Raw genomic sequence first — 17,896 nt, 5'->3', positions numbered from 1 at the left:
GTTCAGACTTGATGGCACCTGACAATAACAAAAATAGTGGAAAATTGCATATTAACTTTTAGACATATAATGAGCAGTATGGCTGTTATATGGGGAGTTGGGAGGCTCTGTAGGATAAGCACTTAACTCCTAACCATTAGGTCAACATTTCAAGCACACCAGCCACACCCTGGGAGAAAGATGAGGCTTTCTGTTCAAGTAAGGATTTATAGCCTCAGAAACACTATAGAAAGTCACGATGAGTTGGACACTTCATAGCAACAACAACATGGCCATTGTACAGAGACAGATCATTCAAGTATTCATTAGATAAACTGAGTGCTATAACGTACCTAACTTAGGGGACACAGCTGTGAACAAAACCAACTCATTGCTCATTTTATAGGCATGCTCTATTTTATTATGCTCCACTCTATGGTGCCTCACAGATACTGTGATTTTTATAAATTGAAGGTTTGTGTCAATTCTACATTCAGCACCAGTTTTACAACAATATGTGCTCACTTCATGGCTCTGTGTCACATTTTGGTGATTCTCACAGAAAAAGTTCAAACATTTTCATCATGCTACTGCCTACTGGGGAGTCCTGGTAATCAGTGGTTCAAACTCACCAACCACTCCTTGGAAATCCTACACAGGGTTTCTATGAGTTGGAATTGACTCAAAGGCACTTAAACAGCAACAAACAACTGTACACTGAATAGACTCTTGTTGTTGTTGTTAAGTGCTGTCGAATTGATTCTCTTCTCACGTTGTTGTTGTTAGGTGCTATTGAGTCAGCACCGACTCATAGCGACCTTATGCACAGCAGAACGAAACAATGTCCCATCCTGGGCCAACCTCACTACTGTTGCCACAGTTGTGTCCATCAATGCTGCCACATGGCCAATACATCTCATTGGGGGTCTTCCTCTTTTTCTCTGACCGACCCACCATCTTACGAAACATGATATTCCATCTTATAGAGATCCTGTATAGTGTTTCCAAGGAGCAGCTGGTGAGTTTGAACCATAGACCTTGCAGTTCAAATGGGCCTTGAGGTTGGGTGCTTATCCGGTGGCACCACACCATATAGCAGAATGTAAACCTAATCATTTTTATGTGCTTGGGGAAACCAAAAATTCACATGATTCACTTTATTGAGGCAGTCTTCAAGCAAACTTGTAATAACTCTGAGGTATGCCTGTAGAGTAAGTGAAATGTTGTTGTTGTTAAGTGCCATTTAGTCAGTTCTGACTCAGGATCCTGCATAGTGTTTCCAAGGAGCATCTGGTGAGTCTGAACTACCAACCTTGTGGCTCAAACCAACTTTTTGGTACAGTTCTTTATCTTATAGAAGCACCACACCAGGAAATCGAAGCATACAAATAAAAAAGTCCCAAGCCACTCCATCTGTCCATGTCATCATCCCTGCCTCCATTTTTTGTGTCACTGCTTCTCTGGGTAGGGTCCCCCACTCCGCTCTTCCCACTTGATGGTCCCAGGGAGCTCTGCTCCTGGACTGCAAAATCAATCACTCCCCTCCTTTTGTTACAAAACATCTACCGTTTTACATTTCCAACCCTCACAGTCAGTCCTGATAGCAATTCTTCACTATTGTACCACATGAGTCTTATTCTGTAGAATGTTTAAGGCTGTGAGTTTTTAGAAGCAGATCACCAGAGCTGTCTTGATAGTACCTGCTAGTATGTTCAAATTCTCAACTTTTGGTTAATAGTTGAGTACTTAAATACTTGATTTATCCAAAGGCCAGAAATAAAAAGGCTCAAATTAAACATCTACTTTAATTTGAAGCACAGATTCATAAAAAAGTCCCTAGCAACAATAATCTTTTCTAATGTTTGAGCTTTTCAGCCTAGAATTCCTATCTCAGTTAAGCCAGAAAACTTAGTGTTATTGACACACATTTTTCCATTTTATTCTCCACATACAATTCATCACTAAACTTAGGAAGGTAAACCTTTTAACTGTGAAAGAACCCCACTGGTTTTCATCTCTACCACCACCACTAAATTTTCTGTTATTTTGTCTTCTTGGACTAATATAACAGCATTCTAATTTGTTGCTCTACATTTTCTCTTGTCATTTCAATTCTTTTCCAAACCCTACGTTTACCAACCTTACTTTATAATCTTTTAGTAGAAACAAGAAGAAACAGTTTTATCTCATACTGGGAAAGAACATGAAGGTCAGTCTGAACATCACAGAGTATTCTTAAGGCTGTCTAATGATTAGGTGCAAGAATGTTGTGACTAACTGTGTAATAATTCAAGAAATGATAAAAGTGTCAATGCATGTACTGTGTAATTTTAAGTATAAAAAAATAAAGACTTGCTGAGCTGGGCTGGCAGAGGAAGGAAGAAAAGCAGAGGAAGAAGGCAGAGGCAGCAGAGGCAGAAAGAAGAAGCAGAGGGCAGGAGGGAGAAGGGAGAGGGCAGACAGCAGAGAAACAGACAGCAGAGAGCAGAGGGCAGACAGCAAAGAGAACAGGAAGCAAAAGCAAGGGCAGAAGCTAGAGAGCATAGCCAGACAGCAAGGCAAGTTGAAAAGCCTTTCGATTGTATTCATTCATTTCTTCACCCGACGTTTCCGCGTATTCACTCGTGTCCCATGACCCCCGCAGAGGGCAGGAACCCCCTGCACACATATTCATATATAGTTATAGACATGTTGTTGTTGTTGTTGTTGTTAAGTGCCGTCGAGTCGGTTCCGACCCATAGCGACCCTATACCCTATACAGGGTTTCCAAATATAGATATAGATATATAGAGAGAGTAAGAGAGTCCTGGTGTGGCACTATGGGTTAATGCATCAGACTGCAAAGATGTTTGAACTGCAGGTTGGGTGGTACAAACTCACCAGTTGCTCTTCTATGGGTCATACCATTTCACTGACACGTAACAGCAACACATACATATATATTTAAATATATATATACAAGGAACTCTGGTAGCATAGTTGTTATGAGTCAGGCTGTCAACCTCAAGGTCAGCAGTTCAAAACTACCAATGATTCCACTGGAGAAAGATGAGGTGTTCTGCTCCCATAAAGATTTACAGCCTCAGAATCCCTGTGCAGGGTCACTATGAGTCAGAACCCACTCCGCGGTACTTAGCAACAACAAATATATATATATAATGTGTAGAGAGACATATATACGTATATATGATAAATGTGTACAGACACATATATACATATATGAAGTTGATGAAAGTATGATAATTAAAATGGAAAAAGTAGTTATGTCTTAGATAAGTTACTTGGATTTGTTTTTGTTTTCCTACATTCATTATTTATTATTTTCCTTGATTTAATGATCATCTATTATGTTTAACACCCATTTAAAAGTAACTATATCCCAATAAAATTCATGATACTAAATTATTTTAAAGTGAGGTAAATTAATATAGAGAAGAAATAGCACGATTTTTAAATCAGTATATACACATAGTTTCCCAGCAATAACAATTAATCAAAAGAAATATGATATGATCTATTTTATTACTACTTTTTTTTCTATTTCCTGCATCTTTGCTTATTTTCCAAGCATTTCTTATTGAATGTGTACTTCCATTAAGCAAAAAAAAAAAAAGGCTAAATATAAAAAAGTTATTTGGGAACAAAAGATTGCCTACCTTATTTGGGCCACAAACAGTTCCTTCGCTGACCCACATAATGTAGTTTTGATTTTGATCATGCTCATACTCAATGGTGATGCAGATCTCTCCTTGTACGTTGGTATAAAGAACAGTGGCATTTTTAGTTTTATATATACTTTTTTGATTATATGCACATATTAATTTTCCACATTGCAGGTCCCTACAAGTATATCAGTAAATGATAATAATTATATTCTAAACTCATCTTTACTGTAAAATATTTAAATAATGCATTTCATGCTTGCAAAGTGATTTGTGCAGCTAATTGTGAAGTGAAAAAATAGTTAGGCACTGCCACAAATTATTAATTATAACATCTTTTTCAGTTAGATTTGTTTCCTAGCCAGATTGATATTTTGTGATGATTGTTGTAGTCCTTAAACATTGCCAATCTCAATGATTAATAAATATCTATCTCTTTCCTTTACAGTTTCTCCAACCCAGTATCTATTCTAACCACTACAGGTCCAAACTAACAAGACAGCTTACACAATCAAGAAGAATTATATACACTATGGTGCTGTAGGATAAGCACTGGGTTGCAAAGTCAGTTTGAATCACTATGGCAGTTCGAACTCACTAGCCACTCCTCAGAAACCTCATACAGGGTGGCTATGAGTTGGAATTGACTCAAAAGCACTTAGCCACAACAATATATTAACATAAGGTCATTGATATACATAGTGGTGATAGTGCTGTAAGCCACAGAGAAAATGTTGAAAAATAAAGAAGATAGAAACATTTGGAACAAAATAATAAATGTGAAAACTGACTTTCCAACAGAAACAGTGGAAGTCCAGCCTGTTGCATTATATTTTCAAAGACAGAACAATGTAACTTCCATCTTCCCACTCTATTGCAGAAGAAATATGTTCAAACTTAAAGACAATTTCAGAAAATATTTAATAAATATATCATCAGCAGTCCTGAACTAAAAAAAATAGAAATAGCTCTTCTCCTTTAAGTGAATTTATACTAGATGGAAATGTGTGGAAGTACAAAAGAATCAGATACCAAAAAATAAAACTTATTGTATTAAATAAATCAAAATTTAAAAACTTGAGAGTTCAAATTCACTTAGATGTGCCTCTGCTTAAAGGCCTGGCAATCAATCTTCTGCCAAAGTTTTCTTTGACAGCTCTGTGGAGTACAGTTCTATTAGATTTACATAGAATGATTGTCAATCAGAATGGAATCAAGAACATGGATGAGATAATCAAGAACATGGATGAGATAATATAAAAGCACATCATTCCCCCTAAAGTAAACATAAAACTGACAAAAATGTCAAAAATCACCATTTCAGCACTCTAGAAATTGAAAACAAATTGAGAAGCATTTTTTTTTTCATGAAAAAGTGTTCTGATGTGGCACTGTGGGTTAATGTGCTTAACTTCAAAGTTCATTTGAACCACAAGGTCAGCAGTTCAAGCTCACCAGCTGCTCTTGGGAAACCCTACACACCCTGTATAGGTCTCTATGTGTCAGAACCAACTCAATGGCACTTAACAACAACAACATAAATGAAAAGCTTGGGCATACTTTGAGGGGTCTGATGCTATCTTCTTTTTCAGGCCAGTTGCTGTTATCATATTACCAGGTCATGGTTGGCTATGAAAACAAATAACTTCAATATAAGAGAAGACGTTCTTGATTTGGAGCAGAGAGCACAAAAATTGCTCTTGTGACGTTGTCAGTAAAGTGCGAAATGAATGGTGGAATCAGCAACACTACATATTACAGTGTCAGGTGGGATTAATAAAAGTTCAGACAAAAATTAATCTTGGAATTGGAAAGCGAAGTGGGTCTGTAGGATAAGAATTCAACTGTAAACCACAAAGTAGGTGGTTTGAGCCCACCAGATCCTTCATGAGAGAAGATCTAATGTGTCCAAAAGCAGAGATGTCAGTTTGAGGACTAATGGGTGTCTGATTTAATCCAGAGTATTTCAATAACCGCATAAATATATGCAAGTTCGACAGTGGAATCTCAAACCAAGGAAGACAAAGATGTATGATACTGAAAACAATTGCAAATTGCTATTTGATGAACTAGACTTTTGCCTATGAATGCAGTGACTCAAAATTCCAACCAGAATGTAAGGATTCCTCATATCAAGGAACAACCATGTTTCTTCATTGTACTGGGTTGATAAAGACTAGGAATGTAGACATTGGCTGTCAAAAATGAGGGGCAGAGGCAGTCTACAAAAGCAAAAATTGGCTGGTTTACAATCTCTCATGAGTGTGCTTAGCTTCAGAATGGGGAGGGCAAGGTTGAATCCCCACTGAATAGCTTCCCTCTTTCCCAGATGGACCTGGTGAAAAGGGGTGGGGGACAAAGGTAATAGGATTTTATGACTCAATTGTGAATAGTTCTTAGCAAACTGATTGTGATTGTTACAATTGTAGTTGTAGAAGATGTGTAACTAAAAAAAATGAGTAAGTAATCTTTCATTTAAGGAACAGATGATCCTATGACCATCAAGAAAAAAAAGTGAGAATGGAGCATGAGATCCCTACCTAGAAAAGTAGCGACAGCAAAGCTTTGTGTCTGTGAGCAGGAGGCTAGCTGGCAGAATGTGCCCTTTGGACATTTAAATGAATAAATATATTTTTGTTTTGTAATTGTAGAAAACATATTTTTGCCTTGTTCATTTGTAATATATTAGATGTAAATGGGAGCCACAGGAAGGAAGTGGGATAAACGTTGCAAAGGGGATTGTAATCATTGAGATGAAACAAATTGTATGGTTTGCTGAATATAGAGCTGGTGATCTTGTTTGTAAACTTCACCCAATTCACAATAAAAGGTTAGAAAAGAAAGAAAGGAAGATTGGACAGTGAATAAGGATGATCATAGAAGAATTGATGCATTCGAGTTGTAGTGTTGCAGAAGAATATTAAAAGTACCAAGTTCTGCTAGAAGAACAAACAAATCTGTGTTGAAAGAAGTACAACCATAATTCTTCTTGGAAGCCAGGATGGCAAAACTTATCTCTTATACTTACTGTGTTATCAGTGGGTAGTCCATTGTAGGTAAAGTGGAAGGTCAATGAAAAAGAGGAAGACCCCCTAACAAGATGGATTGCCACAGTGGCATCAGCAATTGTCTCAAGCTTGACAAGGACTGTGAGGATGTGTTATATGGCATATTGCCCTGTCCTGTATCATCTTCACAGATATTGTTGACTGTCATCCTTTTTTGTTGTTGTTGATGCTCCACTTAACCAAGAATGGTGTTCTTCCCCATGGACTGGTACCCGCTGATAACATGTAGTAAGTGTAAGAGATGAAGTCTTGTCATCCTGGCTTTAGGAACATTCTGGATGAGTAAGCCCTTGGATTTGCAAGGATGCAATTTTTATAGAAGTAGTCTGCCACATCTTTCATCCATGGAGCAACATTTGAGGTTCAAACCACTGAACTTACAGTTCATAGCTAGTACTTTACCACAGCACCACCAAGGTATATATATTGACATCGTACTTTTGATGAATTTTTGGAGATTTGAGTGCTGATGTCAGCAGAGTAAAATGATAGAGGTATATATATATATATATATCGCCCCCCCTCAGGAATCACATGATACCTAGCTGAGAGAGGGGATGCATAGTTGTGGAAAAATTCTCAGACTGCTTACCATAATAAAGGTCTAATCTAGCCAACAGACTCTAACAGCACATCAAAAAAATAACACATCATGACCAAGTGGGTTTCATAAAAGGGATGAAAAGATGGTTCAACATTAGAAAAACAGTCAACATAATTTGTTGTTGTTGTTGTTAAGTGCCGTTGAGTCGGTTCCGACCCATAGCGACCCTCTACAGGGTTTCCAAGGGTGTAAATCCTTACGGGAGTAGAAAGCCCCATCTTTCTCCCGCGGAGCGGCTGGTAGTTTCGAACTGCTGACCTTACGGTTCGCAGCCCGATTCGTAACCACTACGCTCAACATAATAAACTATATAAATAAGAAAAAAAAAAAAAGAACCACCTGCCTGATCATATCAATTGATGCAGTAAAGGCATTTGACAAAATCAAAAATCCATTCCTTATATAAGCACTCAACAAAGTAGGAATTGAAGAGAAATTGCTCAACATAATCAAGAGCATATATACAAAACCAACAGCCTATATCACTCTCAATGGAGATAATCTGAAAGCCTTCCCTCTGAGAACGGGAACCAGACAAGGATGCCCTTTGTCACCACTCCTATTCAATATTGTTTTGGAAGTTTTAGCCAGAGCTATACGGCACGATAGAGAAATTAAAGGCGTCCAAATTGGCAAAGAAGAAATAAAACTCTCTCTATTTTCAGACAGTATGATCCTATACATAGAAAACTCCAAAGACTCAGTAAAAAGAACTACTAGACCTCATTGGAAGATTCAGCAAAGTGGCAGGGTATAAGATCAACAAACAAAAATCAGTTGGATTCCTCTATAGTAACAACGACAGCTCTGAAAAGGACATTAGGCAAGCAATACAATTTATAATAGCCACCCAAAGGATGAAATGTTTAAGAATAAATGTAACCCGAGAAACAAAAGACTTATACAAAGGAAATTCCAAAACATTACTACAAGAAACCAAAAGAGACTTACAAAAGTGGATGAACATACCATGTTCCTGGGTAGGAAGATTCAACATCATGAAAATGTCAGTACTTCCAAAAGAAGTTTACACATATAATGCAATCCCAATCCAGATTCATATGACATTCTTCAAAGAAATCAAAAAAACAATTTCAAACTTTATGTGGAAAGGAAAGAGACTCAAGATAAGCAAAGCACTGCTTAAGAAGAAGAACAAGGTTGGAGGTCTCTCACTCTCCAATTTCAAAATTTACTACATGGCTACAGTGGTTAAAACAGCCTGGTACTGGTACAATGAAAGACACATTGATCAGTGGAACAGAATCTAGAATCCAGAAGCTAACCCATCCACATACAGCCAACTGATTTTCGACAAAGTGCCTAGGTATATTGCATGGGAAGGAGATTGTCTCTTTAACAGATGGTGCTGGCAGAACTGAAAAGCAATACACAAATCATTGAAATAAGACCTTTGGCCTCATGCCCTATACAAAAACAAACTCTCATAGATTAAAGATCTAAATGTGAATCCCAAAATTATGAAGATTATCAATGAAAAAATAGAAATAAATGTAAGGGCACGAATTCAGGGCATATACAGACTACCAAACATTTTGAAAAGTACACAAACAAAAGTAGACAAAATAGATGAGTGGAGCATACTAAAAATTAAAAGCTTATGTGCATCAAAAGACTTCACCAGAAGAGTAAAAAGGGAACACACAGAATGGAAAAAAAAATCATTTGCAATGACACATCAGATAAGGGACTCATTTCTAAAATATATAGGAAATACAACACCTCCACAAGAAAAAGACAAATAGCCCAATTAAAAAATGGGCATAGGACATAAACAGACACTTCAACAAGGAGGAGATCCGAGCAGCCAACAAACATATGAAGAAATGTTCACGATCATTAGCCATCAGAGAGATGCAAATCAAAACAACAATGAGATATCCTCTCACACCAGCAATAACAGCAAAGATCCAAAAAAGTAAAGGACAATAAATTCTGATGAGGATGCGGAAAGACTGGGACCCTCCTACATTGTTGGTGGGATTGCAAAATGGTCCAACCACTCTGGAAAGCAATATGGCGCTTCCACAGAAGGTTGGAATAGAAATAGCTTATGATTCAGCAATTCCTCTACTTGGTATTTACCCACAAGAAATACGAGCCATAAGACTAGTAGATATATGCAGACCAATGTTCATAGCAGCACTATTTACAATAGCAAAAATATGGAGACAGCCAAAATACCCATTAATTTAAGAATGGATAAACAAACTGTGGTACATACACACAAAGCAATACTATGCTACCTTAAAGAACAAGAAAGCTGCAAGCCACTGAATAACATGGGTGAACCATGAGGACATTATGTTGAGTGAAATCAGTCAGTCACAAAAGGAGAAATACTGCATAAGACCATTATTGTAAAATAATAAGAAAAAGAACACTCCCAGAATGGGAAAAACAAAAACAAAACTAGATATATAATTGCTGATCAAGAGATGTATGGGATGAGAGGAATGGAGGGAGGGAAGGGAAGATAGAGCACAGGATAGGGAATAGACACAGAAAAGCTTGGGGGTTGGGGGGGACTATCAATACACAAGAAGGGGGAGGCAAAAAGAAGAACTAGGTGGATGGGAGAACAGTTAGGCAGGTTCTTATGGGCTAAGTGAGACAGATAAATGATGATGTATGCACAACCTTGAAATAACAGGGCTACGGGATACAGGGATTGAGGCATGGTTTGAAAGGGTAAAAGAGGGAAATAATATTAGGATGCTTGGCTGTCTTTTGAATCTTGGTTTCCCTTGCCTACCATTGTGAAATAGACACTTGGGGCAAGGGAGAGGAATAGCTCAAAACATCACAATAGAAAACATGCAATGCCATCTTCAGCCTTTAACTGATTGCAACACCTTAAAGGGGGCTAGAAATTGCCCATACCCAAAATAGGGGGTGGGGTGGGGGGGGTGGCTATAAAGGCAAGAAGTGACTGGCTTACAAGTTTTCAAGAGGGAGCCTAGTTCCAGATAGGGCAGGGGTAGGCAGAACCTATACTGAATGATTTCCAATCTGTTGGGGCCAGGCTGGTGAAAGGAAATGGGTATAAGACTCATTGTACAACAATGAATAACTGCCATCAAGACTGACTGTGAGGGTCGGATATGTAGAGATAGATTTTTTTTTTTTTTGGCAAAAGAGGGGAGTGATTGATTTGCAGCCAAGAAGCAGAGGTCCTTGGGACCATCAAGTGAGAAAACTGGAGAGTGTGATCCTACCCAGAGAGGCAGTGAAGCCAGGCATGGAGACAGAGATGATGACTTGGACATATGGAGTGGCTGGGGTCATGGGACTCAGGGAGGGAGAGGAGTTGTTTGCTGACAGCCAGGTGGGTGGGCCTGTAGGGTATATTCTTTGGTTATTTGATGATGCATGGGGGGGGATTGTAATCATTGCAATGAAATGAAATATGATAAGATGAATGTGACGCTGAAGTGGTACAGAGGAAAATAATGATGTATGCACAACTTTGGAAAAACAAAGCTCTGTGATACATGGATTGAGACATGGTTGGAATGGGGGAAAGGAGGGAAATAATGTGAAAATGCTTGGCTGTCCTTTGAATTTTGGTTTCCCTGGCATACTACCATAAAATATACACTTGAGGGTGAGAGAAAGGAATAGCCAGAAATATCACCATTGAAAGCTTGTAAGTCGCCTATAACTGATTGGAATACCTAAAATGGGGCTACAATGTGCCCAATGAAGGAGGCTTCCTGCAAAGCCTCTGCATTACATAAGACTATAGGTGGAATCCTGAACCCCATCCAGAATCTTCTGAGGTGGGAAATTTCCACTCTAGAGGACAAGCAGACCAGCCCAGAGCAGCTAGAAGAACAGAAGATACTTCTTGAAAGAAGACCGATAGGAAAAGTACAAAACCATATAGGCAGACCAACTGATTGCTACAAGAACAAGCAAGTGGCTTGCCCAGGAGACATCAAGGCAACTGGTCAGGTCCTCTCAGGGCAAACCTCCTTCAAAGACTAAGACACTGGGAATACACACTCTGATTGGTGACCATGCCCGTCACCGATAAGGGGAAGTTAGGGAAAAACAGCAATGAAACCCAAGATTCCTCAACATTGAACATTCTTGACTCAGGGAGAGGAAACTGTGACACTTGAGGAGTGGTAGAAGAGAAGCAGCAGTAGAACCAAGAGCCAGAGCATGAGCTACACCAGTGAGCTTCCCACCACATGGTACAAGTTTACCTGAGTGAATTTGGGCAGAAGGCTTGCTTGTAGACTGGAGTACCTCCAGGCACTTGAGGAAACTACATTTGCTGATCCTTGGAGCTAGAGGTAGTGCCTCCATGCTGAACTTTTATCAGCATCCCTAGAACATTGTTGTTGTTAGGTGTCATCAAGTCTGCACTAACTCATAGCAACCTTATGTACAACAAAACGAAAGACTACATGTTCCTGCACTAATCTCACAATCATTGCTACGTCTAGTCAATTACTGCTGTCATGATGCCAATCCATTTTGTTGGGAGTTTCCTCTTTTTCACTAACATTCCACTTTATCAAGCGTGGTGCTCTTCTCCAGGGACTGGTTCCTCCTCATAATAGGTATGAAGTCTGAGAGATGAAGTCTGGCTATCCTGGTATCTAAGAGACATTCTGGCTGTATTTGTTCCAACAGAGACTGGTTTGTTCTTTTGACAGTTTATAGTACATATGATATTCTCCTCCAACACCATAACTCAAATGATAATCTTCCTAATTCATTGTACAACTTTCACATGCATAGGGAGCTACTGAAAATACCATACTTAGGTCAGGTGAATCTTAATTCTCAAACTGACATTTTTGCTATTGAACACTTTAAAGAGATCTTATGCAGAGCCTTTGCCTAATGCAATACAGCGCTTGATTTCTTGCCTGCAGCTTCCATGAGTATTGATGATTGTTCTGAGTAAAATGAAGTGTAACAACTTCAATATTTTCTTCATCTTGTAGCATAGTGGTTACGACTTGGGCTGCTAACCCCAAGGTCAGCAGTTTGAAACTACCAGCTGTTCCTCAGGAGAAAGATGAAGGTTTCTGCTCCCATAAAGATTTACAGCCTTAGAAACCCTATTCAGAGTCACTATGAGTCAGAACCAACTCTATGGCACATCACCACCACCACTACCATCTTGTTATTTACTGGTCCAGTGATGAGGATTTTTGTGTGTGTGTTTTTTTGTTTGTTTGTTTTGTTTTTACATTGAGGAGCAATCCATACTAAAGAGTATGGTCTTTGTTCTTCATCAGTAAGTAGTTTAAGTCTTCTTCACTTTCAGCAAGCAAGGTTATATCATCTGCATATCGCAAGTTGTTAATAAGTCTTCTTCCAATCATGATGCTACATTCTTCTTCACATAGCCCAACTTCTTGGATTATTTGGTTAGTTTACAGTTTGAATAAGTATGGTGAGAGAATAAATCCTGGTGCATATCTTTTCTGAGTTTAAACCATTCACTGTGCCCTGGGTCTGTTCGAATGACTGTGTCTTGGTTCAATGTTCAAGTTCCTCATAAGCACAATACAATTGTGTTCCACAATACTCATACTCAATATGGTCCATAGTTTGTCATGACCCACATAACTGAAAGCCTTTACATTGTCAATAAATCACAAGCAAACATCTTTCTAGTATTCTCTTCTTTCTGCCAAGATCCATCTGATGTCCACAGTGATATACCTCATTCCACATCCTTATCAGAATCTGGATTCCCTGTCAATGCACTGTTGCATCCAGTTTTTAATTATCTTTACCAAAATTTTACTTGCATGCAATATTAATGATATTGTCTGATGATTTCTGCATTCTGTTGGGTCACCTCTCTTGGAAATTAACACAAATATGGATCTCTTCCAATCAATTGATCAGGTAGCTGTCTTCCAATTTTCTTGGCACAGATGAGTGAATGCCTCTAGTAGAGCATCAGTTTGTTGAATGATTTCCATTTTATTCCCTGAATTCCTGGTGCCTTCAGTACACTGTGGACTTCTTCATTCAGTAACATTGGTTCTTTATCATATGCTAACTCTTGAAGTCATTGAACATCAAATATTTATTTTTGGCACAGTGACTCTGCATATTCTTCTCATTTTCTTTTGAGGCTTTCTGAAGAAAGAGACTAGCTTGTGGGTAAGGCTGAGGAGAGGCTGTCCTGACTGGATGTACTTTGCCTTGAGCATTTTTGTTCCTAAAATGTTAAAATGAGTAAGTCATTGGAACTTTATAATTCTATCATGTGATCTCCAATATCATTTCTATTACCAAAGCCATTGTTTCCAAGTAATGAACCTTCTTTTTTGCTTGCAACATTTGCATTCCAATTACCAGTAATTATCCATACATCTTGACTGCCTTTGATCACTATCAGACAGAAGAAGTTGGTCTAATTCTGCAATTTCATCATCACTAGCTTTAGTTGTTGGTGTATATATTTAAATGTTAGTGGTATTATTAACTAGTATGCCTTATCGGCACATGGACATTATCCTATCACAGACAGCATTATACTTCAAGATATATTATGAAATGTTCTTTTGTTTTATTTATGACTGTGATGCCATTCTTCTTCAATTTGTCTTATCCTGTGTAGTAAACCATGTGATTGTCAGATTCAAAATTACCAATACCAATTTATTTCAGCTCATTAATGCCAAGGATATAAATCTTTATGCATTCTATTTCATTTTTGACAACCTCCAATTTTCCTAGATTCATACTTCTTACATTCCACATTCTGATTATTAATAGATGTTTATAACTGTTTCTCCTCCTTGTGATTTTTAATGGATGTTTACAACTATTATCCTCGTTTGAATTGTGCTCCATCAGCTTATAAAGGTTCCAGCATAGTGGTTACAAATCGGGCTGTGAACCTCAGAGTCAGAAGTTTGAAACTACCAGCTGTTCTGAGGGAGAAAGATGAGACTTTCTGCTCCTGTAAAGATTTACAGCCTCAGAAACACTGTACAGGTTTGCTATGAGTCGGAACTGACTCCACGGCACATAACAACAAAAACAAAGCATTTGTGACGCTGTGGGCTAATGCATCAGACTGCAAAGTTGTTTGAACTGCAAGGTTGGTGGTTCAAGCTCACCAGCTGCTTCTTGGAAACCCTATACAGGGTCGCTATGGGTCGCTTTTACTGATGATATGGAGCTTTTCAATCATCTCTTTCCACAGATGTAGTCAATTTGATTTCTCTGCATTCTATCTGGCAAGGTCCGTGTGTATAACCATCTCTTATGCTGTCTAAAGCAGATATTTGAAATGAACAAATCGTTGATTTTGCAGAATTTTATCATGCAATCTCCAGCATCATTTCTATCTCCAGCATCATTTCTATCAGCAAGGCCATATTTTCCAACTACTGATACTTCCTCTTTGCAAGTAAGCTTTGCATGCCAAATTGTATTGTTATGATCAATACATCTTGATTGCATGTTTGATCAATTTCAGATTGAAGAAGTTGGTAGAATTCTTCTATTTCATCCTCACTGGCTTTAGTGGTTGGTGCATAAATTTGAATAACAGTGGTATTAACCTGTCTTCCCTGTAGGCACATGGATATTATCCAATCACAGATAGTGTTATACTTCATGACTGATCTGGATATGCTGTTTTTGACAATGAATGCAACATCATTCCTCCTCAATTTGTCATTTCCAGCATAGCAAACAATGTGGCTGTCAGATTCAAAATGGCCAATACCAGTCCATTTCAGCTGACTAATTTTTAAGGCATTGATGTTTATGCATTCTATTTCATTTTTGACAAATTCCAATTTTCTTAGATTCATACATTAAACACTAAAGACCAAAGACCAGAAGAGTTGTGGGATGACATCAAGAACAAAAAGTCATTAAGAAGACAAGAAAGAAAGAAAATGTCAAAATGGATGTCAGAAGAGACACTGAAACTTGCTTTCCAGTGTAGAGATGCTAAAGCAAATGGAAGAAATGAGGAGGTCCAAGAACTGAACAGAAAATTTCAAAGATCAGCTTGAAAGGATACAGCCAAACATTACAACACAATGTGCAAAGATCTGGAGTCAGAAAACCAAAAAGGAAGAACAAACTCAGCATTTCTCAAGCTGGGGGGAACCGAAGAAAAAATTCATGCTTAACTCTTGTTATTGAAATATTCTCTGGGAAAATTATTGAATGATGCAGAAACCATCAAAAGAAGATGGAAGGAATACACAGAGTCACTGTACCAAAACGAAATGGTTAATGTTCAATCTTTTCAAGAGCCAATGATAGTGAAGGAAGAAATTCAAGGTACATTGAAGGAATTGGCAAAGAACAAGTCACCAGGAATTGATGGAATAAAAATTGAAATATTTCAAGAAAATGAGGCATCACAGGAGGCACTCACTTACCTATGCCAAGTAATTTGGAAGACAACTATCTGGCTGACTGATTGGAAGAGATCCATAGTTGTGCTCTTTCCAAAGACAGATGATCCTATGGAATGCGGAAATCATTAGACAATATCTTTGATATCCCATGAGAGTAAAGTTTTATTAAAAGTAATACAGAAACTGCTGCAAGCACACATTGACAGAGAACATCCAGAGGTTCAAGCCAGATTCAGAAGAGGCTGTGGAATGAGGGATATCACTGCTGGTGTCTGCTGGGTCTTGGCTGAAAGCAGAGAATATCAGAAAGATGTTTACCTGTGCTTTAATGACTCCGCAAACACTTTTGATTATATTGATCATGACAAGCTATGGACAATATTTGCAAAGTATAAGTATTCTGGAAAACTTTATTGTGCTCATGAGGAGTCTGTACATGGACCAAGAGGCAATAGTTTGAACAGAACATGAGAACATTGAATGGTTTAAAATTAAGAAAGGTGTGTGACAGGGTTGTATTCTTTCACCATACTTATTCAACCTGTATACTGGGTTATATGAAGAAAAATGTGGCATCAGGATTGGAGGAAGACTCATTAACAACCTGTGATATGCTGATGATACAACCTTGCTTGCTGAAAGTGAAGAGGACTTAAAACATTTACTGACAAAGATCAAAGAGCACAGCTTTCAGTATGGATTGCATCTCAATATAAAGTAAACAAAAATCCTCACACCTGGAGCAATCAACAACATTCTTATTAACGGAGGAAAAAAGATTGAATTTGTCAAGGACTTCACTCTTCTTGGATCAGCTATCAACACTCACAGAAGCAGCAGTCAAGAAATCAAATGACACATTGCATTAGGCAAATCTGCTGCAAAAGACCTTTTTAAAGTGTTGAAGAGCAAAGATGTCAGCTTGAGGACTAAGGTGTGCCTGATGCAAGCCATGATATTTTCAATAACCTCATATGCATGCGAAAGCTGGACAGCGAAGAAGGAAGACAGTAGAAGAACTGATGCTTTTGAGTTATGGTGTTGGAGGAGAATATTGAAAGTGGCATGGTTTGACAGAAGAACCAACAGATCTGTATTAGAAGAAGTGCAGCCAGAGTGCTCCTTGGAGGCCAAGATGGCCAAGCTTTGTCTATCATACTTCAGACATGTTTCCAGGAGTGACCAGTGAAGAATATCATGTTTGGTAGGGTGGAGGGTCAGAGAAAAAGAGGAAGTCTCACACCGAGATGGATTGGCAAAGTGGTAGCATCAATGGGCTCAAGCGTTGCAATGATAGTGAGGTTGGCCCAGGATTGGGCAGTTTTTGGTTCTGCTGTGCATAAGGTCACTATGAGTTGGTACTGACTCTGTGGCACCTAACAACAACAACAATACAATAAAATACCCATGGTATTGAAGGAATCCAAGGTGCCCTGAAGACATTGGCAAAGAATAATGATACAGGAATTTATGGAATGCAAATTGGAAATTTTTAACAAATGAGTGTAGCACTGGAAGCACTCACTCCTCTACACCTAGAAATGTGACCAACAGTTACCTGGACAACTTACTGGAAGAGGTTAATATTTGTGCACAATCCAAAGAATAGTCACGCAATAGAATGTAGAAATCATCAGACAATATCATTAATATCGCATGCAAGTAAAATTTTGCTAAACACAATTACAAAACTACTTCAACAGTACACTGATAGGCAACTTCCAGAGGTTCAAGCCAGATTCAGACATGAAATAAGGTTTACCATAGTTGACATCAAATGTATCTTGGCTGAAAGCAGAGATTACAAGAAAGATGTTTCCCTGTACTTTATTGTCTAAACAATGGCTTTCAACTGTGTAGATCTATAGACAATAATGCCAAGAATGAGAATTATGGAACACTTATTGTTCTCATGAAGAACCTGTACAGAGACCAAGAGGCAGCTGTTTGAACAGAACAAGTGACCACTTAATGGTTTAAACCAGGAAAGGTGTGTACCAGGGTTGAATTCTTTCACTATATTTATTCAACCTGTATTCTGAGCAAATAATACAAAAAGCTGGATTATATGAAGAAAAATGTGGCATCAGGATTGGCATTGTTGTTGTTGTTGTTAAGTGCCGTCGAGTCGGTTCCGACCCATAGCGACCCTGTACAGGGTTTCCGAGGGTGTAAATCTTTACGGGAGTAGAA

General features: G+C 38.3%; 1 protein-coding gene across 1 annotated transcript in view; it reads right to left on the bottom strand.

The window, feature by feature from the left end:
• Positions 1-17,896, bottom strand: part of LOC102832469 (disintegrin and metalloproteinase domain-containing protein 2-like) — a 145,379-nt gene that overhangs the window by 13,432 nt on the left and 114,051 nt on the right. The window contains exon 16 of the mRNA XM_006859990.1: positions 3,636-3,819. Coding sequence (XP_006860052.1) covers positions 3,636-3,819 — 184 coding nt within the window. The remainder of the gene's footprint in view (positions 1-3,635; positions 3,820-17,896) is intronic.

The sequence above is a fragment of the Chrysochloris asiatica genome, unplaced genomic scaffold (assembly GCF_000296735.1).
Source record: "Chrysochloris asiatica unplaced genomic scaffold, ChrAsi1.0 scaffold00035, whole genome shotgun sequence".
Classification (NCBI taxonomy): Eukaryota; Metazoa; Chordata; class Mammalia; order Afrosoricida; family Chrysochloridae; genus Chrysochloris; species Chrysochloris asiatica.
This window is presented reverse-complemented; position numbering and strand designations above follow the sequence as displayed.